General features: G+C 39.6%; 1 protein-coding gene across 1 annotated transcript in view; it reads left to right on the forward strand.

The window, feature by feature from the left end:
• The window catches only part of THSD7A (thrombospondin type 1 domain containing 7A), a 300146-nt gene that overhangs the window by 150795 nt on the left and 121850 nt on the right, over positions 1-27501 (forward strand). Inside the window, exon 4 of the mRNA XM_049799255.1 lies at positions 7320-8151. Coding sequence (XP_049655212.1) covers positions 7320-8151 — 832 coding nt within the window. The remainder of the gene's footprint in view (positions 1-7319; positions 8152-27501) is intronic.

Below are 27501 nucleotides of genomic sequence, written 5' to 3' on the forward strand. Positions count from 1 at the left end.
GGGGGTTTTTTTGTACTATGGAAATAGATAATTTTTACTCTTTCCATGTTTATAACAGATGAAAAAAAATTCCATATATATTATAATTGTCACAGTGTTAAGGCAGAAAAAACACAAAGCAGACAAAAAAAACCTTTACCAAGTGAAATGTGGTGTTAAAACTACAATGAATTATGGCAAAAGAGTAGGCCACTGCATCAACACTGGGAGAGCATGTTAAATTCAAAATTTTTTCTTATGGAGTACACAACCTCGTTTTAGACACACCAGTTTTCTAATATACAAAAGGAGTACTTGGTGAAGGAAAATAAGTAAAATTGGGTTCCAGTAATCTGTGAGGTTCTAGTATGAAAATGCTCAGTTAGGGAGACACTGAATAAGTGTTATGCTTTTTGTAATGTTGATGTCAGAATTTAAACTGGTGTGGTTACTCTTAGTTTTATTTCATGTGTGTTACATTCATGATTTTAAGAGAAATTTGAAAACAGATGGATAATGTTAATTACCTTGCCATTAGTAGTATCAAGAACATGTGTGAATGTATTTTCCCAATGGATTTAAATAGGGGAAAGAATAAAAGAGCCCAGATTTATAAAGAGCCTTAATAATTATGTGCACAGCTAGAAAGATATCTAAGTGGCTGATTTTTGTATACTTTCAAATTTGCCTTTATCTCATTGTTTGAAAGTGTTCCCTGGAAAGTTGGGGAAACAGTGTGTAATTTATAGATTAGATTAATCTACATCACTGGGGTTTTTTGTTAATTCTTTTATTTCCTTGTTAATTTGAGAAATGTGAACTTGTTCTTCAGATTCTGAAAGTATTTGAACTGCAGTGTGGCTTACACTCTCCCTTAAACTCTCAGGAATTAAAAAAATTAACCTAGGAGTCAAATAATTTGTAGGCATATTTGATACTCCATTATCTTCTTCTGAATCACAGGTGTTATGTTTTATTATGTTGAGAATCCTTTCCTTTTTTATCTCTTTTTCATATCCTGAATCCATTTTCTTTGATGCAGACACTGTCTTGCATGTTCTTTTCAACGTCTGAAAGAGGAGCTGAGAAAGACAAAAGCATTAAATAGAAATAAGAGTCAAGGTGATCCATAGCACTCCTGGAGGGGAGAGTTCACTGGCAAACAGAGCAGGCGGCAAGTCATAAAGCACCCAGGGAGTCCTGCCATGGGTGGGAAAGATGCAAAAATAAAGGTTTTGTCTATCAATGATCTTCTCCTGTCTTGGCACTCCCGATAGTATAAATTACAGAAGCTGTCTCTTCAAATGCACCCAGCTTGTCGTGTTGGCAGCATCTCAGATTCTATATTTAAAAAAAAAAAAGCTATCAATAATTTATCTAGAATTTTGGCATTTTGCTGTATTACTTCTTCCCAGTGTAATATGCAACGTGTCTGTACCAGTGAGACTCAGTTTCCTGTTCAGACTTTCTCAGTTAGCTACTGCCTGTGATAAAAATACTTTGTTGCGGCAGCAGTTGTTTTTCCTTTGCTTTACACAATTACGACAGCAAATATAGATAATATAGGTATACTGTACCAAGTTATAGACATGCTTATTGCATTTTAGTTTAGCCAAGCGGATCCGCAAGTGATTTGGCAGCAGCTCTGAGGCTGTTATATTCTTGGTGGCCTGCTGTTTATCCTGCTCCTTGACCAGCTCTGCTATCAGGAGCTGCAGTTTGCATTCACTGTTATCTCCTTCAAAGACTTCTTGATCTGTGTCTTTTTGACCTCTCTCCAGATTTACTGCTTAGGCTTGAACTGTACCTTGTAATACTGCTGTCCTTCTGACTCTCAGCCCTGCATCACCCACTTAACCTTCATGGCCCTCATCACAACCATCTCATAATACAAAAAAATTTGAGGTCTCCAATATTGGGTAATGTTAGCTTCTTCCTGAACTTAGGAAAAGTAGATTTCTGCTAAACAGTCTCTCAGTATTCTCTTTAAATACAATCCTCTCAAAATAATGAAAACTAAGCTGCTCATTGTCTTGTGCAGTCCGTCTCTCTCTCTGGCCTTAAACTGTTAATGCTACTTACAAGCACCAAACCAGTAACACAAAATGGGTCAAAACCATTTCTCATTGAAAGTACAGCAAAATTCAGAAGAAATCAGTGGTGCAACCCTCATTTGTTAATAATGGGAGTAATGTCTTGCTTGATGTTTTAAGAGGTGTTTTGAGTTTTATGTTTGGGGATAGTAGGAGGCTTCTTTTGTCTATGTTTTTGTATTTGCATGTGGAGAAAACTCAAGGGATTCTCACCTAGACATATTTGCCCTGGATTAAAGTTCAAAATAATTTTTTCTTCTTCAAATAGTGATAATTTTTTATACTTGAAACAATGTTAATATAGAAGGTATTAAATAGTGCGGTAGCTTGCTTTGTTCTCAGTTAGCTGCAAAGCTATCAGTGCTTTAGTGGGGATTTTGTCTTGATTTTTTTACTCCATTGTGATCACTCCCTAAAATTTCAGAATAAACTTGCAGTAATGGTTAATTCACTTACTTTCCTGCTCCCTGACAAAAATAAATGTTAATCCTCCAGAAGCTTAGAGGGAATCTTAATATTGTATTTTACAGTAATCTCTTTAGAAGACAAAGAATTACTAATGACATTTTAAACTCACTAAGACTTCAGTGACAACTCCCAACAACAAAGAAGCAAGCTTCCTATTTATTTCTGTAACTGCCATTTGTAATACACTGATTAAACAAAGAGCAGATAAATGATGGTATTTTCATGAGACAAGTACAGCTCACTACAGGTAAACTATGACTCCCTCATCTAAATACGCTTAAAACAGAATCCTAAGAAAAAGTGCTTTGCATTCACAGCAGCAGCTTTTTTTCCCCAGTGCAAAATGGTTTGAGTGCATATACATCCCGTTGCCCAGGCATAACTGGATCAGTGCACAGCAGGGAGAGCAGCGTGTCTGCGTGAAGACTGCTTCAGTGGGAAAGAGAGAACCTAAACAATATTCATAAAGAGCAAATTAAAACATCATATGAGGCCTTGATTAGGCTTGACAGCTTTCCTAAAGACTTTCTGTTGTTGTTACTAGTGTTTAACATCAGCTGAGGATTTGTGAAAGAGCAGCCACCCCCCACCTCCTGCAGCCTTTAAGTGATGGTGGTGGGTGAGACTCTTTACATTGCATTCTGCTGATCTCTTTCATTGCCTAATTGCATATCTATGCTACACTAATTTCTGCAAGATTAATTTTATCCCAGAATTTCACATTTACAAACGTTGTGGTAAATGTACTGCCCATAATAATGATATAATATAAAAAGCATGTTGCAGGTGGTCTGTATGTGGTTTTCTCACACTTCTGAGGATCATTCAAAGCCTCTGCCTTCACTGTTTTTTCATCATGTATCTTCAGTGATGTCTTGACCAGCAAGCAAAGAAATATTGTAAGCATGTGCTGGGTGCTCTCTCTTCCATCTGTGGCAATGAGAAAAAACCCACAGTGGATTAGGACTACTTTGGGATGCATTTCTTGTTATTTGGACAAAGTCACAAAGCCCCTTTACTCAGTTCAGAGACATTTCTTTTCCTGCTTTTCTGTGATTATTTTCAAATGAGAACCATGTCTGGCCTTGATGTTTGCAATGTGTTTGGGGCCACTTAATTTAGAAGTGAATCGTTGTAGGTTCTTTTTATAATTGGTAGAGATGCATGCCTGTAAAGGGAGTTGCAGAGGAGCTTCTCTCTCTTTCTGTGAGGTCCGTATAAAGAATGTATGGCAACAACGATCTTCAGCAAGTGCTTGAGATTAACAACAGTGACTTTCCTACAAGAAAATGTGGCTAACTTAACTGAAGATTTCAAAGCATTGTGCAGCTGAAAACTGATGAAATGTTGGTTAATGTGGATGCCATAAATTGTTTTCAAAAGAAAAAAAAAAAATCTGGTATTTCTCAGAGTAATTTTGGTCAAAGCAAGTTTCTGTTCATATTGCTAGAAATAATTTTTTTTAATTTTATTTTTTAAAAGTTAAAGCAAGTAACAACATGGCAATTCCTCTTCTTCTCCCAGAATAAGACAACTTGGTTAAAGCAAGCTGTTAAGATTGCCGAGATATTCATAGGTATTTTGAAATTAATTCATTGAAAGTTAGCTTAAAACTCTTATTCTAAAGGAGCACTGAGTGTGGAAGTGTTAGGAGTTTTTGTTTGGTTATTGTTTGTTTGTTTGTCGTTGTCCCCCCCCATCTTCTATCACCCCAAAGAGAAATGTGGCTAGTTGCGAAGAATGGTACCAGTCATGCTTTTTTGTTCCTAATTGGTGTTACATTTTTTGAAGTTGTAGTTGATGGAGCCATCTACAAAGATGGTGGAGATAGCATAGAAAAGAGAAAAAGTTTGAGAGAGTGTGGGATATGGCAGGGAGCGGATGGCCACACTGCAGGGGGAGAGGGATTTCTAGAGGTCAGATTGCACAGGACAGTGTTTGCTGCCACTCAGAAAGTCACTGTATGGGAAGAAAGCACGGAGTCTCAGAGGGCAAGGGAAGAATTGCATATAACTCACTTTTTTTTTCATTTCTTGCTTTTGCTTTCAGTTTGTGTTCTTTAACACCTTCTCCCTCCACAAGTTTTAAGTTTCTGTGCAAATTAAATTTGGTTTGTTCAACTGTGGAAACCCTTTAGTCTTTTGAGGAGCTCACTGAGGAGAAAGCCTAAATAGATCCCTGCCCCAAAGCTGTGGCTCAGTTTAGGGCCCTGTCATAGTCATATAAAGAAGCGTGCAGTAAAGTGAAAATTTATGCTTTTGGTGTACTTTTAGCCTTGTACTGTAAACAGATTATTTTGTATTTAAACTTAAATTCAACTTCATGTAGATAAGGGAGAGGGTCAGATACATCCCTAATAGCTCTGTGTCAACAACTACATGAACCTACAGATGCTGAGTAGTAGTTTGCTCAAAGGTTCATGTAAACGTGGTTTGTTGGTACTTACTGGCAATGCTTTTATAAAATTGCATACTACTTCACAGCAAAAGCAAAATAATGCAGTGCCTGTCTGTGCACCTCATTGTTACTTTGGATCCAGTTCTAAAAACACTATTGCAATCTATTGAAAGAACTTATTTTGGCCAATTATCACACTCAGGTACAGATTTTTTTTCATATTTACATTGCCAAAGGCAGTAGTTAGTGCATTGAGACTGACATTTTTATCATTCATATTAGTATAAACATGTCAATGAATTGGATTGTGCTTGACATCTAAGTATCTTCAATTTTTAAGTAAAATGTGATTTCTTGGATAATTGATGATTGGAAATTTTGTAGAATCCCAAATGAGCAAACTCTTCATCTGGAGTACAGTAAAGACCTGATCCTTAAAAAGAGGGATTTCTTCATTGAACACACAAAGTATACACAAGGTGCAGTGATCTGATAAGACAGAAATTTGTAGTTTGCAAGATGAACAGTTTAGTTTTATTTCAATCATGTTTATATCTGCTTTAGTTGGAGATTTTCTGCAGTCTATTCTTTTAAAGTTGGTAAGTGTTGCAAGTGGTGTTCTGGGGAAATGATATCTCTTAACTCAGTGTAAATACACCTACATTAAATATAACAATGATTATGTCATTTGTGGAAGGCTGTTTAGAGATAACGTAGGGTAATCTTGATGAAATGGAAATTGAAGTGTATTTGTATTTAACATACATTTATTTTTCTGGATAGCTAGCTAAAACTTGGAAACCCTAATTCAAACTTAATCTGCAAAAAATACAGATGAATTTCCATGGGCCGAATCAGTCTCTGCCAGCTGGCATTTGCTATAGAGTATTAATGCTTAGGATATTAGAACTGCAAACACGTTGTTCAGCTGCGGTGTCTACTTAAAAAAGAGGCAATGAGGAGCAGAGGCTAAGTGTATAGCCTATCATCAGCCCATTCCCAAACTGCTACTGAAGTTAATGTTGGATGAAGAGCTGAAAATTGTGTTGAAGTCAATTAGAGTTTTAAAGCTCGTGGGAATCAGTAATAAGATGTGGCTTCATATTCCTTCCAGTCATTGAATAAGAAAGTGTTGTAAATAATTTGTACCTGCCATAGTTTGTTTAACTTAGTCTTGTGCAGTACCAGAATTATTCTGTTAACATGTTTTGGAAATAATGAAGGCTCAGCCCAGCTTCTCCCACAACTTTACTCACACAAATAGTCTTGTTACTGGGGTCATTCAGGTGAATGAGGATTGTGTGGCCTGGCCCCTATTTCTACATGGAACATGAGCACTCCACAATCAGAGGAATTGTCTTCTGTGTGACCAACTGTCTGCAGATGGACATCTTTTCTTTGGGAAATTGTTGCAGATTTTTTTCTGAACTGCTTGTTCTTTTCCTCTTTCATAGTAAGTCAGTGCACAGTGTGTATGAGGGGAGGTCTTAAAAACCTGAAAAATACAGGTTTTTTACCCTCTGATTTGTGGATTTTGTGAGTTGAACCAGGTGAATATTACAGTTTTTAACAATGGGAAAAGCAACCATATCAGCTTTCAAGGATATATGTTTTTATTGGGTTTGTTGACACTAATTATAACAAGACGTCAAGTATTTACCACAGACCTCAGAGATTTAAAAAAAGCAATAACTTCTGTTCTTTGGAGACTTACCAGCTGGTATGTCTCTGTCTTCAAGAACTTATTCCATATAATCACTTCACAGATTATGTGGAACAAACACTCCTTAACTGGCTTTTAATTTTATTTTAGTTATAATAAAGGAAAGAATAGAAGTGGCCTACCTGAAATTACTTCTGTTTTTCAAAATGTAAAATGTCGTTGTTGTCATTATTTAACATAGTATGGAAGGAAGAGAATATGATATTAATTGGCATCAGGGTATAAAGACTAGTGCAGTAGAAATGCGAAGCAAAACCCAAAACAGTCCAGAAAAGCGTATTCATGCAAGTGAGAGAGAAGATTAGATACATGTCTTGGCTGGGAGGACTTTGGCTCCTATCTTGCTAGTCGAAAATACATGATGACCTTGTGATTGCTCGGTTCTTAGTCCTCTAATGTGATTAATTCCTGTGTATGTTCTTGAAATTAAATATTTAATTTGTCTCGGACAAAAAGTGAAATGTTTTTGTAACCCTAAAAATAGGAGATGAAGAATAATCCCATACTTGTTTTCTGTTTTCCAAGTTTGAGTTTCTACAAGAATGAACTGCTTAGAGATGTAGGAAATACAAAACTGGTTCTGTGAGCTTGGTTTTCCTCTGCACCATGGCAGAGGAAATATTAAGTGTGCAATGTTAGCATCTTCTCTTGTTTTCCAGGTCCATGGGGGAGATGCATGGGAGATGAATGTGGTCCAGGTGGCATCCAGACGCGAGCGGTGTGGTGCGCCCATGTGGAGGGCTGGACCACGCTGCCCACGAACTGCAAGCAGCTGGAGCGTCCAGACAACCAGCAGAGCTGTTTTCGGGTCTGCGACTGGCACAAGGAGCTATACGACTGGCAGATCGGCAGCTGGAACCAGTGCCGGCCTGTCCTCTCCCGCAGCCATGAGAAGCCCCTGGAGTGCCTCAGAGGGGAGGAAGGGATCCAGACAAGGGACATCACCTGTATCCAGAAGTCCAACGGGGTTCCGGCTGAGGATGTCATCTGTGAGTACTTTGAGCCAAAGCCCCGCCAGGAGCAGGCATGCCTCATCCCATGCCGGCAGGACTGCATTGTGGCCGAATTTGCCCCTTGGTCAGAGTGCTCCAAGACCTGCGGCAACGGGCTTCAGCATCGGACTCGGCACGTTGTGGCTCCACCACAGTTTGGTGGGTCTGCTTGTCCTAACCTCACCGAGTTTCAGATCTGTCAGTCTAGCCCGTGCGCTGCTGAAGAAAGCCTGTATAGCCTAAATGTGGGACCCTGGAGTGCGTGCTCAGTGCCCCATTCGAGACAAATAAGGCAAGCAAGGAAACGAGGGAAGAGCAAAGACAAAGAGAAGGACAGGGAAAAGGCAGTTCGGGATCCTGAGGCTCGTGAGTTAATTAAGAAGAAGAGGAATCGAAACAGACAGAATAGACAGGAGAACAAATACTGGGACATACAAATTGGATACCAAACCAGGCAGGTCACATGTACTCACAGAAATGGGAAAACTGCCGCTCTGAGGTAATAACTATTTATTAATTTGCACATCTTTATTTTTCTCTTTAAAGTAAAGCATGCATAAGTGCACACTGGTATTATTTTACACAAGCCTGAATCTCAGTACAAGGGGCATACACTATTTACAATATGAACATCCCTCATCAAGTTCAAGATGTTTCTATAGCACGAAACATTCAAACTTTGCTAGTGACCATGCTAAGCATCACATAAATGTGCACTGTTAAACTATGCTAACTCCCTAGCCTCTGTTTGTCTAAGTAGATTTCCCCCAAAAGCTTGAAGATATTTGTCCAATGACTGCTCTGTTTCTGTGGGTTCAGGCAGGTTTTTCCTCTCTAACAAGCCATGCATGTTTGGAAGACATGATGTTGCTGCTTCTAAGGCTCTGGGCACAAAGACTAACAGGAAACTGGGCTGGGTCAGACTCACAATAAAAGTAGAAAAGGGAGAGAAAGATGCTGCATGAGAAGGCAGTATCTATTCTTTCCAGTACCTTTTGTTTTGAAATAGAAGAGCATGAAATATTGTTTGCCCTTCTTGATTCCTGTGGCAAAATTCCTGAAAGGGTGACTGTGAAACCTCTTTGTTTCTTCCATGTACTTACTCTTTCTCTTTCTCATCTGCACCTTTATGCTGTCTATCTGGGGTTTATTTTGTGGTGGGTTTTTTTTTTGTTTTTTGTTTGTTTGTTTGTTTGTTTTTGTTTTTGTTTTTAATTATTTATTATTTTACTTTTCAAGAGTTTTGGCAGTCGTAGATGTTCTGATAACTCTTTCTGTAGGCTTCTGGGTACATTTCTGCAACTGTATCATCTTCCTTGTTTGTTTCACCTGGCATTCTCTTGCTAGCTCATGTTTCTTCCTTCCTGTCCCCCAGAATGTTTTTGTCCAACTCAAAAATCTTCTTTCAGTCTAGTCTACCTTTTTCTGTCTTTGATGTGATTCTTTCTATTTCCTTCCCTCTAGTTCAATACATGATTAATCAATTTTACTTCAACTGTGAAATGACTAAGATATCTTGCTGAATGAGGCTGACACCCGTTGCTGCTAGGTTAGTGTTTATGAACTTTTTCAGGGTATTTTACTTTGGAGTTTTTGTTATGCCAGTTAAACATTCTATCACAGAACAACTTGTAATTGCTTCAACCTTTCCTATCAGAAACCATATATTGTAGTTTTTCAAGTGTAGTAATCATTATTTTTTTTTAGTATATTTCCTTTCAAAAAAGGATCCAGAAGTAAAAGAGGAAAATTATAGGAGGTCCCTGGCTTAAGGGAAGAACTGAAAGATGTGGGTTGTTTAGTTGGAAGGAGGGACATACAAGTGAAGATGTGAAGTGTCTATGAGTGTGTAAAAAACCTGTCACAAGGACAAATGGAACAAACTATTCTCCCTATATTATGAATGTGTAGGAAAAGCAATAATGGTGCAATTACAGGAGTGCTGAATGCGGTTAGGCTTCTCAATACTGGGAATAGTGAAGCTCTGGAAAGGATTGCCTGGGGAATGTGTGGCACCTCCATCTTTGAAGGTTTTTAAGAATAGGCTAGAAATGCATGTGTCAGTAATGACACACCTTGAGTAACTCTTGGTTAGGGAAGAGGGGCTGACTGCATAGTTTTTTGCAGTCTCTTCTAGCTCTGGTTTTCTACAGTTCTTTCATATTTTGACCCGCACTTGGATGAATATCTGCGCAAGGAATCTCAAAATGAGTTCTTTCAGGCAGTCCCGCGTGCTGGCTGCAGCACTGTGTCAGTGCTGGTACAGGAAGAGGGTGCCTTTACCCCTTCTTTTTCCACCCTCACATCATGCAGCTCACACTGTGCCTAGCCCAGGAACATCATTATCCTTTAAATACAGGGAATAATTTATTAAACATATCAGTTCCTAGCAGATAGCAGCCAGCCACTCGGTTTGAAAGTTCCCAAGTTTTTGTAAGGTTAAACAAATAATTCAGGACTACCACATTAAAAAAAAAAAGGGGGGGGGGGGGGATATGAGACGAAGGAGGGACACTCATATGCTGAGGTTCTGATAAATGGTAAAAGAGAGTAAAGGTATAATTGGAAGTCAATGGCATACTTTACTCCTCATCTTTGCACTTGCTCTTGAATTCACTCAGATCAGTAATGCTGTCTTAATTTCTGATACCTCAGCATATTATACCATATACACACATTTCAGGCTGTAGCAGGGGAATGGATGAAACCCGCATGCCTGAGGCAGCAAAACAATAGATAATAAAACATAGGAGTGATTCTTCACAGAAGAGAAAATGATATAAACAATGCAGTAGACATTTTGATGTCTAATGGGTATAATCTTATGTTGTAAATGCACAAAGGATTTCTAACAGTCTTCCCATCAAGTTTAACATAGAATCTTTTTTTCCAGTTGCATAGTGTAAACAAGAAAATTTGGTTAAATGACTCGTGAGAAATTCTGGCACTGATACTTTGGCTTTTAGAGACCTATCTGTATATGTCATCTATATATCCATCTCTTTCATTTATGCTGCACTCTTCACTAAGTGGTCAAATGCTTTAGTCTATGATTGGCATTCCAGAATCTCAAGCAATAGAATTATTTTTTCTGCCCAGGTTGTCAATTCAGGCAGCATTTTATAAGCTCTGTCATATAGTAACGGTGTTACTAAATAATATAGACAAGTAAGGTGACTGGAAAACCTGCTGTGCTCATGTGTAAATGCTCTTCAGCTTGAATAGTCCATTTTCGGGGAGTTTTGACTTTAACAATCAGAAACAATCAGCCCCCTGGCAGCATGACTGAAAGAAGGAGAAAAACCCTCAGGCAAGTAATATTTTTTGCAGAGGTAGCAAAATTGGTATAGTATAAAAAGGGTTTCGAAAAACAAGTTTCAGAAGGGTGCTCCAGAGAAAATGGTTCTGTAACGCTGTCAGCAAAACTTCAAAAAGGCAAATTCTCTTGACACATCAGCACACCAGGCATGGTAAAGAGAAGTGAAACAAGAAAATCAAAGTGTAATTTATACACTTTATTGCCGAGTGAACAATACATAGTCTCCCGTGAAGAATGAAATATTGGATTTTGTATTGCTCATTCTGCAATAATGTATGTGTTACATGGCCTATATTTACTTTATGTTTCCCTTAGTCTGAAATTATGGAGCATTGAAAATATTTTAAAAATAGAATTGTTGGAGAAGAAAGAATTCCATAATTAAAGCTGACTTATAAAATGACTGCTTTGGATAGCTAACAAATACTGGACAGTGTTGCTGTTAGTGTAAAGGACAATACTGATCCTCTGAAATGTTTTCTTTTTTTTTTTTTTTTTTTTTTTTTGGTGAAAGTGGACTTTGCCTGAGGTCTCACAGAGAGCCGTTAGACAACAAACTATCAATGCAGAGAAACACAAAATGTGTAAAATTTCATTTTGAGTTACAAATCTGCTTGCACTATTACAAATTGTGATGATTGTGCTTCATGTTAAGCATATAATTTTCTACTGTAATATATAATCTGGTTTTGCTTTCATCTGCTTTGCCAAATTTTTACCATTGGGTCTCAAACATTTCCTCATAATTGTCTTCCTGAGCAGACTTTTGGGGGAAAGTTTACCAAAAATGCTTAAGCCATTTTTGTACAAGCTTAAGAAAAAATATTTTGTTGTAGCAGTGTTTAATTCATACATACTTTACTAAGATGCTTTATTGAGAATTCACTGGACTGGGAAAAGAATCGGATATCTGGAAGGACTGGAGCAGGTTATAAGCACAGACATCTATAACTGTAAGGACATGGAACAGAAAGAGAGTATCTTCTTGCCCTGTATGTTTCTGCACTTTAGCAAAGATTTTGAAATTCACTGACAAAGCGCATCAAGTTCCCCCATTGCCGTTGGTCCACAGGCGCAGGGACAGCCTGCAACTGCCAAGAATCATTGAGCTCAAATGGCTGCAAATGGGGCTGTCCTTAAAGCAGTTCTGCAAGGATATAACTGCCTACTTAATAAAACACCAACAAACCCAAACCAAACAAAGTCCCCAGGAATTTCTGCACTATTTCCTTTCTCTTTCTCCATCATTCGGATATGGCTTGTTTTATCTTGCTTAAGCTGGGACCAAAACAGCCCTGTCTGAATGGAGGGAGAAATGGAGGAGACCAAGTAGGAAACTGTCCCCGTCAGCTCTTTGGCTGCAGTCGCCAGAACTGGTTAATATTCCCTTGGCAGCACCTTTGTGGGAGAGACCTGTTTGTGAAGCTGAACTTTATTGATGAATTGAAGTGAGAATTCAAGAAACGGTAAATTTTTAGATCTATTCAGAGCTTTTAATTATTTGTTGGGAAATAATCTTATGCAGTAACAGCAGTGGAACATAATGGCGGGAAAGAAAAGCATCCAAAATTTAAGAAATGCTGACCAGTTTCTGGGCGGATTGGTTTAGCCCTTTTACGCATTTGATCATATGGTCGTGTTTCATTTGTTTCACCTCTGTCCTTCTCAAAAAGAAATTATTTGTTATTTCTTTTCATCCTCCTCACTGATTCTGTGCATTCATGAAATATCTAGCAGACTACATCCACACTTTGTAATTTATTAAACTCTCTTGGAAATTTCCATAATGGTCTCATTGCAGCGCTTTACTAACTTTAAAGTTTGGGAGAGTTTGAGCTTTTATTTATTCCAATATTGTAGTTGAGACATGAGAGATGACAGTAGGGCCAAAATTATTCAAATGTCTTGCTAATTTTGGGCATCCACTTTGAGGTATATAATGCCTGATTTTTCAGCTTACTGCATAGACCTGTAACTGCTTAAATCACAGCGACTATATTCACTAGTGGCCACAAGTCTTAAGCTGGATACCCAGGGATGGAGCAATTAGAGAATGTCCAACTGAGAGTTTAGGACGATGAGCAAGTGATACTCAGGATGTATTGGCAGAAAAAGAGAGAGAATGTGCTTCTCTAGGATGGCATTTTAACTTTGTTCATCTTTCCAGGTCCTGAAACCTCCTAATCCAAGTGCTCACCTTCCAAATCATGCAACAAATGCCTCTATCCACTTTATGGACTCTCACTCTCCTTTTAAGTTATAGGCTGTGTGGAAGAGGATAAAAAAAAATACAGCATAAGCCTGTTGCTTTCTTTATGTCATTGATTTGGAGAAGCAGGTGAGTCATGCTGAGGTATATGCTGTCAGAGAGCAAATGGAAGAGAGATTCAGACCCATAACATAGCAGCTCAGTTTGTTGCACCCTGTAATACATTCCTTGCTTAGAAGATTCTCTGTACTTCTCTGAGCTGCTCCATGAAGCGACAGGCAGAAAGGGTGATGGGTGTGAAGGTTGTAGTGTCTAAGGTGGAATAGCTTCAGGGAGACAGGTGTGGGAAGGAGAGGGACTAGCTATGCAGAGAGGACAGTCTGTAGAGGTGAAGGAGCATAAGCAACTTTTAGCTTGTTCTTTGAGGACCAGATGGAAGCATGCATGTCTACAAGTGGTTTTTATGTTACTGGAAAGGCAGCTCTGTAGCTGTTTTTGTAGAGGAAGCCTACAAGCTCACCACACTGTAAGGGTTTAGGAGCCATAAGTGGTTTAGTAACAGAACATCTGTAAATATCACATATTTGGATAATGAGCTATAGACAGTCATTTTGATAAATTAACTTGGAATCACTTAGAGCACATGCTATTAACAAATGGGGAACTGGAAAGAAGAAAGAAGAGGTTTTTCTTTTGGAAGAAAAACCTCCAGATAACTAAAAACTGCAGGGTAATTGTCAAATGCTTCAGGATAAGAAAAATGTGAAATGCTATTAGAGAAACAGGATGCAAACATACTGCTTTCCTACCATTTTCCACTGTGCTTTTAGAATTTCCATGAATTTGAAAGTCAGAAGCATCCTGTAGATTTTTAATGTGATTTTGGTGGAGACAGTAGTTTCTGTGGATATGCATAATATTACTCACTGGGTGTTCCTTCCTATTCTAAGTACCTGCTCTGTCATCTTACTGAGGCTGCTGTTTTGACAGTGGCTTGTCAGTATTAGTATACATTTGACATACCATGCCAAAATCTAGAGTTAAGATGGAAACGTACACACTGTGCTGAATAATTGAAACAACAGCAATGAACCATTTCTTTCTCCACACCATATTTTAACTCTTTGCATATAGTGAACAGTTGTTCTGTCATTTAGGTATGACATTCATATATTTCTGTGCAAAGCATCAAGATCGGATGCCTTTCTAGAATATATTTTTTATTCAAATACATGTAATTGTTCTTACTTAGCAAAATATAATAGCTTGTAATGAAATGAGGGTCGAGTTCTGATAATCTCTAGTGGCCATAAATCCTGTGAATGAATGAATGAATTCTATGAATGAATGCTATGTTTAATTTCTAGCCTTAATTTAGTAAGACATTAAGATGCACAGTGGTAAATGGAATTAGGCCCTGAGATATTTAACAAAGATTCTCCTACACTGTACTTCTGTGCATCTTTTCTGTCTCGTTGCCAGAGAATTTTTATGTTAATTGACTTTACTATGCTGAAATAAACAAAACTCTCAGAATATGTATCAAGCAATATTTTCCTAAATTTTCGACATCTTTATATTGGTATCATATCATAGTCTGTAAATAGTCCCATAAGGAACAAACTAGAATGTATTATTTGTTTAGAGATATTTTGTTCTTTCTGTTATGTGACTGCTGAGCATAGTCTGGGACATAGAGTATGCCCCTGTTTTCGCAATGAGCTTTATAAAGTCATCGTACAGCATGTGACCTGAGCATCTTCCTGGGAGATGCTGTCCCCCAAGGAGTGGAGGACTGCATGGGATGGGAAGTCACAGAGTTCTGCTTCACTTGCAGATCCCCAGAATGGCAGAGCTGGGTGCCTAACTTTCAGTGGTCCCACTGAAAATAAAATGTCCAGCCTACTTCCTAATACTGACCACCTTTTTTCCAAATGCTGAAGTCTGAAATGAAACCAGTGATATTGTCAAACCTAGACATCAATACAGGGAACAAATCAAAAATAATATCTGAAAGACAAATTATATTAGTAATGTAATTTTTTTAAAAATTTTAACTTCAATATTGCATATTTTTATTCAAAAAGCTTGGCATTGCGTTTATTTTTCTTTGCTGATAACTCCATGAATCTAACTGTTAGTTAGGGTCAAAGTAAATGCTGATTAATGCTATGTAACAAAAATTCCCACTGACAAAGGGACACCCCCCTGCAAAAAAAAAAAAAAAGCTTTAGTAAGTGATCTGTGTAGATTATGGCCAAATAACCTGCTCTACCAATTTTAAATTTATCTATAGCATCGGATATGCATACATATCACTATCATTGGACTGTGAAAGATAGTACCTCTCCCTAAAAACTTCTGCTTTCTTGTCTCCTTAGACACTTATGGTATCTGCAACAGCCCCAAAACAGCTGTTGTTGCCACTTGTTTGGGTGTAGTAGAACTTCTTGTTGCTTTGCCTGTATTAGCCGATATATTTTTCCTTGACACAGTAGTTGTAATCTCTGGGCTTTTTTCTGCCATAATGTAGAAAGCCTGAGTGGTTTTGTTTTTTTCAAAACTGTTTTGGCTGTGCATCTTTGTTGGCAGAATTAATTAAAGCTGTGAAAGGATCATGGGAAAGTAGTCTTGTGAAAAGCACTTAAGGTGGACAGTACTTGAATTGTAAATGAATAAAAGTGGCGTCATTGTTTGTGTGATTATAACAGCCCATTATACTGTAAGGTACTAACAGTTTCTCAGAACAATGTACAAAATGACTAATACTAAACAGTGCAGCTGTAGGGAAAATGAATCAGGATTATGTCATGAGGGATAGTCATTACACTTGCCACGAGGAAAAAATACGGGCACTGTATTTTCACTAACTTTTTTAAAAAAACCAAGTGTGTACCAACCATAAACAGAAACTCTCAAGGATGACTAGACTTTACAAGTTACATTTTACATCTTCAGAGTAACTCATGGGGGTTATCTAAACTCTGGATTTAAATCACCTTTCTACTATTCCTGCTGTCTAGTACCTGCTAATTAAATAGAATTATTTTTTTCATTTAATTTTATTTATGAGAAAATAAACTATTTTCTTTATACCGAAGAGTTTATCATAATCTCTTTCAAAATCCAGCTATACCTTTGATCCAAGAATGGCATAGAGTTCATTTGATTGTTTTGCTTTAGAGATTAGTGCATCCAACAAAGCTGTATGAACTCTGAGGAGAGCACTGCATAGAAGATAAATAGCTTGTTGCAACACATTGCGACGTTGTGCTTGATTCTTGTCTCCTTATGTTAACTCAAAAATTCCTATTATTCATACAGAGCATCTTTTAAGGTTCCATGGTGGTCAGATAAAGGGCAAGAAGGAGACCCTACACATGCAGTGTTCAGGTCTGGATTCATTCAAGGTTGCCGTAGAAAATTGCACACATGGGTACATATATTTCAAAGCTTGATTTGACCTTCTGACCCAATCAGATTATTTCTGTGAGGCAGTCCTGTTAGAGGGTGTGAGGATCTAGGCTGTGGGACTGCCCATCAGTAGTCAGATTTCCCAGCAGTGTAAGCCTGAGCTTTTCTAGGATGCAATGCTAATGAGCGGTGTGGTACATTTTACCCCTTCACTCTGAGGTTACAGTTACAAGAGGCAGATGTGGCCTTTGGAAAGTGTTCTGTACAGTCTCACATTTCTTTTAGCAATCTACTGTGATTTAAGCAAACTTTAAGCAAGCTACTGAGATCCTCTCTACTAAGAAAAGTAAACTATGGCTTGTATTCAAATCCTGCTTTAATTTCTTTATTGTTTTAAGGATTCTTTGGGAGTTGGATAAATGTACATTCATGGCTGTAGGATGTCTTGCAAGGACACTGTTTGTCCAGCTTAGTGGTTTGTTTTGGTGGGGGTTTTAATTGTTATTTTTTTGAATCACAAATTTACTTTCTGATTCTTTTCCAAAAGTTTCCCCTAGCTTTAGCTTGCCCTTCAGTCAAAAATGCAGCCTCTACAAGCCTGCTTCTGTGTATTTGTGTGTGTAATTTTTGTTTTCAAGTGCTAAACTAACATCTAGTTTTGGTGTTCTCTAAGCAATTTGTCACTGTTCCAAGTCTTTCTGCAGACAAGTTTGGTCAAATGGGCTTGTATGTCAATAGTTTTCATCTTGTCACTGGTGGGAAAGATTGAAAACCATTTTGCTAATGGTATTCAGTGATGTAATGTCTCAGGAGATGAACAAGAGTTCAAGAGACACTCTGATGGTTCCTGATGATACAGCTGGTTCTGGGAGATGCCTGATGGTGTGCAGGACATTCAAGGCCAGGAAATGGTTAAATTATTCTGCTCTGAGGGAGCCCTCTGTGTTTTCTTCTATCTGCCAGTTAGTCTTTGCTTTTCTTCCTTTAGTATTTAGATGAAGCCACTTAAAAACCTGTTAAAGGATTCTGGATTTCTTTAGCTTGTTGATTATGCTTTGATCTAAAACCTTCAGAAGCAGCTCCCTTTTTCTCCTGAACTTCCTCATATCATACTCAGTATGGGTTTCTTCCAGGCAGTTAGCCTATCTTTTGGTTATGTCGTCTTCACTCCTCTCAAGTTTTTAATTAATTCATTCATTCAATCTTGGGTGTTCAAAACATAATTATATTATGTTGCTGGGGTTTTGGTTTGGAATACAAGCAGAGCTTGTATTTTTTGCTGAAAGTGGAGTAGCCTTCTTCAAAAAAGAATTATAGTTCCTTCCCCAAAGGTGCTGGGGTTGAACTCCTCAGCAGACAGAGCAGATTCTGACCCACAGCCCTTCCTGATCACGAAGGGCATGTGATAGCTAATCCCTGTGATACTATATAGGATGAGAGAGGCAAGGGGAGGAAGAACACCATTTCTTCCTAGTTTTTTCTGTGTGGTGTCTGACATTGTAGATGTCTGTTGAACGTCTCTTAATAATGCCTACTGTGCTGAGCTCTCATGAGGATGGTAAGATATAGGGGTGTCTGCTTTCTACACCAGGGCTGAGGGTAGGTCAGCCATGCCAGGACTGGAGCAGCCTAGGCAGATGTGTAGGTGCACTTACAGGGAACTTTAGAGCCACAGCAGCAAAGAGCCTGTGGACATTATCCACTACCACATCAAATACTGATCCAGGCTTGAAAGATCACAATTTTCAATTTACAGGTAAAATTCCACTTAAGTCCTTTTCAGTCCAGCTCTAACCCATGGCTTTTGTTTCCAGTGAGTGCCAAAAGTTGATATTGGCATCGGTCTCCCTCCTGAACCATAGCCATGTTATTCATTCCAGAACAATGGAAATCTCGGTATGTAATCAAATGGGAAATCAGTTAGAGAAAAAAATAAATATACCAGAATTCCAGGAGAATGTATACAGTGAATGAAAATAAGGAATAATAGCTGTGAAAATGTCATTAAAGAAAACCAAGGCTGAATGATAACTGTGAAGGAACAGAGAAAATATGGCAAAATAATGCAGACAAAAATTATTGAAAAGACTATTTGCCTTGCATTAACCTTGTCAGTTGGGCTCTATTACTTTGCATTATAGGTAAAACCAGTAAATAATAGTTCTTGTTAAATATCACCACTGGGTAAATGAATTGAATTTGTTGTAAAGGCCATGTTCTCCACTGTACAATTTTAGCTTTAAATTGCAAATCTCACATTGGAGCTCTATTACATTTGAACATGAAGAGCAGCTGTATTGAGAAAAGCACCAAACTGATCTTCAGAATGATGTCTCCTTAATACATTGGATATGTGGATTCGTATTTCCATTAACTTATAGATTGTCCAGATATAGTAACGTGCAGATATTTTGGGAGCATCCTCAGAATGAATCTTGAACAGCCCTCAAATCCAGGCCGGTTTTACATCTCAAAGTTGCACATGCAGTAGAAGGGATCTGTAACTGCAGGATATAACTCTGTTCAAATAAAATGAGACTAAGTGAAAGAGAACCCTTGGACCATATAACAACGTAAACAAATAACCATATAACATATAAATAGACAGTCGAGGAAAGAACTTATAGAGTCTCTAAGCTCACAAATGCTACAGAGAAAGTGAATAGAGTATGGTTATGCAAGGCCTGAAGCCAGAAAATTAAATTAACAGAGCAATTTTAAAGCAAAAATCCACAGTTATTGGTGAGTAAAAAAGGTAACTCATTGTTTCCAAGATGATGTAGATGCCAAAAATCTTATCTGGGTTCAGAAAGCATTTACACTAATTCATGGAGGAAAACTCTATAAAGGGCTCTTCAGTGCAAAGATACAACTTGTGTTCAGAAAGTCTTTAAGCCACAGTTTGCTGGAAAACCAGAGGGTATGTTGGGAAAGTTTGACAAAACACTTGCTATCTTTCCATTTTTGTCCTCCATTTGCCACTGCCAAGGCAGGTATCAGACTGCATGGATTATTAGTTAGAGTCACTCAGCCATTCTCATGCTGCCATTCGTCTTTTCTCATTAACTCTTCTTTCTAGTTATCAGTCCAATATGGTATGGAGGAAACACCAGCAAAAGTAGAAAATCTCTTAGTTGTACAAGAAATTTATGTGTAGCTCATGGAGTAAAATGAGTCCTACTGCCTTCCTTAAAACCTATTTATTTTTCCTATTCATTCTGCATAAATTTAAAGATCAGTCCTATGGTCATGCATTACCATGCATTTGGCTTTATGCCTGCAGTATGCATGGCTTTATCTGTTGGAAAAAATAAAAATAATTAAAAAAAAATAAAAGAATTTCCTAGTTGAGCTGTTAGAGGAGGAAATTCCAATGGTCTCTTCCATGACTTTTCTACACAACTTCACAGATAAATTTGAGACTGAGATTACAGACACTCAAACAGGTCATTGGCATATAAAATGAATTTGTCCTGCTTTTAAAAAATTATAAAAGCATGATTCACTCTCTAATAGAAATTTAGGGTACCTTAGAAAGAATTATTTTATCTCTTGACTAATCTAATTTTATCACACTTTTAAAAGCTTATCTTCCACTGAAGAGTCTGCTTTCAACTGCACAGCTTGCTCATTTGTACACAGGTACTATAGTGCAATTCGCTTCAGGCTTATGCCTCAAGCTTCATTCTCTATGTTTCTGTAGCCTTAATTATCCCATAAATTACTTTGAAATCCCCAGGGGGAACCTTCCAATTCAAAGTGATATTTAGTTTTTATTTATTGCTGTAAGAGCAAAAACGAGGCTACAGAACGTGAGTAGACACAAATTCCTGACCACACATCCCCAAAAGAGGTTGAGCAGCAATTATGTTCTGTATTTTGCCCTTTGAACCAACACTGCCTTTTTCTTTAGTTCATTTATCTAATCCAAGTCTTTGAAGTCAGGAATAGGTGTGATGTTGGCTAAATAGCAATAGGGCTCATTCATCCCCTGTGATGTTTTGTTTTGCTTGGGATTGCCTTCTTTTTCCACTATGTCACCTACGTGCTTATATATCTTAAGCTTCAGTTCTCCAGTGTATCTATCTATTGTCTGAAATGGTACTTTCTCAAATGACAGCCTTACTTCAAATTGTATAATGCCCCTCTTCCCTGCCAAAAGAAAGACACTTAGGATACTGTACTTTGAATGTATTCACTGAACTGCGAGCAAGTTCCTGCAGACTTTACGTTACTCCTATGCTACTGCTTTTTGTATGCAGTCTGCTCTGTTGACCTATAACAACACTTTAATGCAACTTATGTACATTGAGCTTCCCAAGCAGTTATCTGGACGGAAGTATATAGGCTATATGGGTTGATAGGGAGGACTTATTTGTGCACTCCTTGCATTTTTTGAATGGCTAAATTTGCATATAGTTTGTGCTTGGATGTTACTGAAAGTACACAGAGCATGGAGATGTTTGATGCAGAACTTCTAGTGGTTTGGGTGGTATCATGAAGTGAATGTTAACTGTCTGTTTCATCTTCTGACCTGTTACCTGCGCATTTGCTTTTTTTCCTGTGAGAAGATTCATCCAACTTTGGGTAACTAAATCAGATGCACAAATCCATCAGAAAGTGCAGAGTGATTTACGTGAAATTAAGCTTTGCTTTAAATTTTTTTGTGGAGATCAAATCTGTAACATTAGGTACCAAACCCAGAAGACACTATTTTGTGTAACAGAGACATTCCCAGGTTTTGATTAAGAATCAATCTGTGCAGTATCTTGGATCAGACATTTAAAGGAAATGTGACCAACCTTCTTAGTTCATCTTTCAGAGCGTTAAGGGCTTCCGTATGTTGCAAAGTCCAATCCCATTTTCTGGTTTTTTTGGAACAAGTTATAGAGAGGGTGGGCAATCACTGGTGTAATACTTGGGATGGCAGAAGTTAATGGTGGGGTATTACTGTTCAATCTTTTATAATCAATTGTCAGTCGCCACCTTCCACCTGATTTACAGACTGGCCAAACAGGAGAATTATAAGGAGAATGTGTGCAACTGATGATCTCCCTTTTCTCCAGATCATTAATTACTTCCGAAATGCTCTGTTTGGCCATGGCTGGAAGTGGGTATTGAGGGACACGGGTTACCTTAGATTGCAGTAGCGCAGGAGCAATGTTCTCACATCAATAGCCTCTGCCTCCCTGCCCCCGAAGCTCCACACCCTACCATTGGGTAGATACCACTGTCTGCCTGCCAGCTCATCAAATCCCAGTATATTTCCATCACAGGGGCTTAAAGCCACTTCCACAGCTGTCATTCTTTTTTCCCCGGCTAGCCAAAGTTGGGTTCGAGCTATGGGGCATTTTTCTGTCGCCCCTGTTACTCCTCTAATGTTTGTAGCCTTTCTTGATGGCCTAATTCCCAGCTCACTAGCTTGTATATCATTTAAAACACTAATTTGGGCACCTGTATCGTTTAAGAATTCCAAACTTATCTGTTTAGGGCCCACAGGAATGAGTAGATAAGGCTCCTTATCAGAAGACCATTGGCAGGTATTCACCATGCGGACTGGGCGGCCTGAACCCCAAACCGCAGCTTCTCGGTTTTTAGCCCTTCCCGTTCTTCTGTCAGTGCCGCGAAAGGGTCCCGTTTCTCTTCCCGAGGAGGCGGGGTTGCTCCCTTTGGTCCCCAGCTTTCCCGTCCAGCAATCCCACTCCCGGACCGCCGGCGGACCGCCCGTGCGCCACGGCCCGGGCTGCCCCCAGTGCCGCTGCCCCCCGCCAGAGAGCGTCCCTGCCGGCATCGTAGCTCCGACCCGACCGGCCGCGAGTTCGAGACCGCTCGGGGCGGGGTTTGCAACCGGCTGGGCGGACCTTCCTGCTGCCCTCCGTTAACTCCGGCAGTCCCTTTTCCCGGATAATAACAGGTTCCCCTCTCTCCTTGGGGGTCCACCCCCCCCCAGCCCAGTAGGCTACTCGGGACGTTATCGACTGATCACCTGCCGGTCCAGCACTCAGAAACACTCCCGGTCCCCAGTAACCTCTCTCTTTGCCATCACTCAACGGTATCCGATCATCCCCCCCCCCCCCCCCCCCCCCCCCCGTTAAAGAAACTCTCCACAAATACTCGGTTTTGGTTTCACCTGGCTTGCGCGAAAAATTAGCTTGCAACTCGCTGAGTTCGGGTCCTGTCCAAGGGGCCGTGCAAACAGTGCTCCGGGGGCTCCCACCGTGTGGACCCGCGTGCCCTTCTGTTTCAATGAGGGCCCGCAAGTCCCTTTTCTCCAATTCCACCTTCAGACAATCTATTTCCCCTTGCCTTTTAGCAGAATCACTCTTTCGGTTCTGTGTTTAAATCAAGCAGGCGCCCAGGAGGGCACACACGCTGCCTTTGCTGTCTCGACAGGTTCCGTGGCACAGTTCTGCTCTCTCCACGACTGCTGCCGGGTCGGACCACTTCTCCTTCGCCCAGTCCAGACCTGGGCGAGAAGGGCTGCAGCCATGCCTCCGTAATAATTCCTCCATTAACACCATCCTGCCAACTACGCCAATTTAAAATGTTACGGATGCACGACTAACCAAATCCAACAGGTGGTAAAACTCAGATCTATTCTTCAGCAAAAGCTAGTTAGAAGTCCGGTAACATTTTATAACACCACAGGCTCAATGATGTAAAGAGAATTACTACTACACGGCCGACTTAAGAATCCCCAAGATTTAAAGTGGTGGCTCAAAACGCGCGTATCACTCCCCTAAAAGCTGAGGGCTCTCTCCCCCGAGGAGTTACCTCAGGCGGTACCCCGACCCGAGAGAGAGTGGGCGGCTGCAGACCCGCTGCTCTGAGGAGGACTGGTTCCAACATGTCCTCCGGCAGGACCCTGTTTATACCCCTGTCCAATCTGACCTGTGGTCATTTAATTCTATTGGCTAGGATGGTCACCTTGGTGTACCTGGCGCATCTCAGTTGGCCAGTTCAAATGTCAACCTGCAGCCTCCAGGGTTTCCTTCCCCTTCTCCCTTGCTGGAGAAGTTTCGTTTCCTGCCTGCAGGATGGGGGGGGAGGGGGGTGGATGTACTGCCACAATCCACCCCGTGACCACAGTCATGATTCGACTGGTTTCCCTGGAGTGGTGGTACAGTCACTTCTTGCCTCCAAAGTTAAAAGGGGGGGCAGTTTGGCGAGTTTGACGCTCATTGTGGGTCATTGTTCCCTTTGGTCTAGAACTAAAGTGGAATATCGAACACAGGAATATTCAGTGTATGGACAGTTTAAAGGAGTATACTTAACCATTAGTACAGGCTTCACTACCAAGTATTTAATAGAACTTATTGCAATATAGATTACAGTAATCATAACTACAAGCATTATTAAAGATTAGAGAAGGCTGGTCGCCTACCCCGTGAAAGAAAATCTGAACATATCAAAACTTTTCCCAACCAGTTGGTCCCTGGTGCAGAAGCAATTGCCTCTGAGTGTCTTGCCGTATTCTCTCGTTGATTTAGCCTCGAAGCCGCATTGACACACTTGGAGTGAACACAGCAGTTGTCCATTGACATGTTCAAAACTTTACATATGCTCTTCTCTTTCTTGGGCATCTAATCCAATACAGCCCAATTTTTTGATAGTCGTTTTACCGATATGTTATAACCGATTGTTTGAGAGTCCCCAAACTGTTAGATGTAGCATTGGCTAAGGTTGATAGCTGGAAACTCAGTTCTAGGGTGTTCTATCGAAGTTCCTCGAGTACCATACAGTTGCCCCATGGAATTTCAGGGCATAGAGTGGTACCATTCCAACTCCACCCCGTGATCCCATGGGTTAGTTGGAGGATATAGTCATATCTGGTGTCTCATACTGAACTAGCATTTACTGCACCTAGTGACCAACTATAAACAACATCAGTATAACCTTGTCCCCCATCCAATCTGAACCTCCAACTGTAATTGTTACATTGCTCTCATGCAAGGTCAAGGACTCGCGATATATTAATGTCCATCATTTTGCCACGACATTATCATCCAGATCTTCACCATCCATGCCTGTCACCATCATCACTGTCAGCAAAAGGACTGGAATGACTCGTTCCTTCACGGTCCTGTAAAAAAGCACAAACTAGGCCTCGGTCTTAAAACCGGGTCACAGGGTTAGAAGTCCAGTATTATCCACCAGGCACTGATGTGGTGAGTCTTTCCACTCCCATGAGATGGTCTCAGAAGACCAATGTAATAAACCTGCCACATGCTCCAAAGAGCCTTGCCTTGTCTGATATGCTGGGCCGGAGCTTGGTTTGGGTGATTAGCTTTAAGCCTTATTCGGCATTGCAGGCAAGCTGTAAGAATTGCTTCACAGGTTTTCATAGACACTGGCCAACCCCAAGATTGGCATTTGTAATAAAGATCTGCTTTCCCTGAGTGGCTTCATTTGATATGCAACCATTCTGCTAGTCTATCCTAATCTTCCTTCTCACCAGTGACCATCCTGATTTGGGCCAGGTGGTTCATGTGCTGATTCCATCTCGCAGCTGGGGTTCCATCCCAAGCATGTCCCTTCACCCATCCCACCTTTAAAGGTCAGGATCTCCCTATTGCCAGGAGATGTTGCCAGTCCTCTGTCCTCCACACTTTTGCATGACCTACTTCCCACTTACTAGATTCCCACTGACATATCCACTCTGTAGCATCCTTAAAGGTTGTGTAAAAGTCAGTATAGACGATGGTAGAACCATTCTCTATGGCCAGTAATAAAGCCTGTAGCTCTCCTACTTGGGCACTACCTTCACCCTCTTCTTCGACTGTCTTCCCAGTACCGATCTCCAGCGCCCCTGCTTTGTATCGCCATTTTGATCCCACTCGACAGGCAGATGCATCTGTGAACCACACTCCTTGCATATCTGAGCCTGCCATGAATTTGGGTGTCTCCTCAATCAGAGAAGGTTTATGCGGTTGACACAGCAAGGCTGGATCAGGGTTTACATGTTGCTGTAGTTTGAAAACCTTAGTCGGACCCTCCTTTAGTGGGAGCAGTTGGCTTATTCTTTCTAGGTATGCATACCATTTTCTAACTGTGGCCTTTTGGGCTACTCCCTCTGGAGGAGGTGACCCATTGAAGATTGAATTTAAGAGAGGGAAAGGACCCTGTACTATAACATCCTGTGAAGTACGCAGCATTTCAGCCTCTTTAACTGCTCTAGTGAGGGAGAGGACCCCCTTTTCCCAATCTGAATATCGTCGCTCCATCTCTTTAAATGCAGTGGAAGAGAATAATAAAGACCAGGCTGGTCCCTGTGGCCCCTTTTGAAACATGCCACAGTAGGAGGCATGTTCAGCAAATCCATTCCACCCTTAGAGGATCTCGTGGGTGCAATGAACCTAGTCTCTGATAAGCCTTAAGATCATCTTTCATATATTGAACTTTTTAAATGGTACATGTATTTTTGAGAGTTAATATTTTTATACAGTACAGTATTGGCAAGTTTAATAATGAATACCAGTCTCTATATAGTCATCTGCACTGAAAGCTATGAGAAACATCTGTTTCTCTTGGTAAGATAAAGTTTGAAAGTCTTCTGCAAATATTTTAAAGGTGTCAAGAATAAAAAAAAGAAGAAAAAAGATCTTTGAAAAATGAAAGGGGACTTATGAAGATCAAATTCATTGTTCCCAAATTTCCTGGGAAAGGGGGATATGCAGAGATGCAACATGAAATTAAATGCAGATTAGTTTAGTTGCAGGTAATAGGTATAAATGCACTTGGGACAGGTAAAGGTGGTAGCGAGAGAAAGGCTTTGTCATCTGCTCTGGAAGCAGATGACTCTATTATCTTCAAAGAGATTGAAGCACTTCCATAATAATTTACTCAACTAAAGAGTTTTAACTGGGTCTTCTTTAGAGAGATTTGTGATACTGAGAGTTTAAATGTGATGCTTCCCTAGTCCCTACTTGATCTAGAATGCAACACATCATTTTCTGCTGTCTGCAACATGAAGAAAAACTCTTGATATTGGCCATTTGCAATTAGCTCTCACAGTTTCTTGAACATGTTCAAAGAAAACCAAGTGTTAAAAGAAGAAACAGCAGCTAATTTGCTTGTCTGACACTTCTTTTGCTAACTGTAACTGTCTCTTCCCCCTCACAAAAATAATGACAGTGTGTGTAACAGTAAAGAGATTGTTTGCTGGTGACTTACAACAAAATCAGTTACTTGTCAGTATTTACGTAATGCTGCAAGTGGTGCATGGTTTTAATAAGAAAGAAAGAAAATAAATGGATAACTCACTAAGCCTCTTGTTTGTCTCCCTAATAATATATATGTTCTGGTTGCACGAACTTAAGAACTTAATTGTTTTATATTTAATTTAAAATTGATTAATTATATAAGTAAATATTTGAAGTGAGGCATGCTTTAATTCTATTGCTTTACTTCTATCAAGGATCATAAATAAACATGGGGGTTAGTAGCATGGTACAATTCTGTTTGGGTCCTCTTCATACCCAGATATGAAAATAATTAATAACAAACAAGATTAAATGACCATTTTAATTATATAAGCTATACCAACAACAGCTTTTTATAGAAAATAAAATGAACTTGAAGTGGAAGGTACCAGCCTGCTGAATCTATACCACTGACCAAATAACTCTTCAGCTGAATCCTGTGAACAAATCTAGGTCTAAATCTTTAAAAACATTTTGCATCATGATCCACAGAGGGACTTCATCATCATGGTATTCAGCATTACAGGGGTACTGAAAAGCAAGAAGTTTCAGGAGGTCTTTTTGCATATATAGCAATTACAGTTTAAGGATCTGTGAAATCAATATTTGTTATCTAAAATTGCAGTAGCGCCTGTGTTGAATTCTTTGTGAGTGATCTACTCACACTTGGAATCTGAAAAGTGCCTGGGACCTATAGTAATCTTT

Source organism: Accipiter gentilis, chromosome 4 (assembly GCF_929443795.1).
Source record: "Accipiter gentilis chromosome 4, bAccGen1.1, whole genome shotgun sequence".
Taxonomy (NCBI): domain Eukaryota; kingdom Metazoa; phylum Chordata; class Aves; order Accipitriformes; family Accipitridae; genus Astur; species Astur gentilis.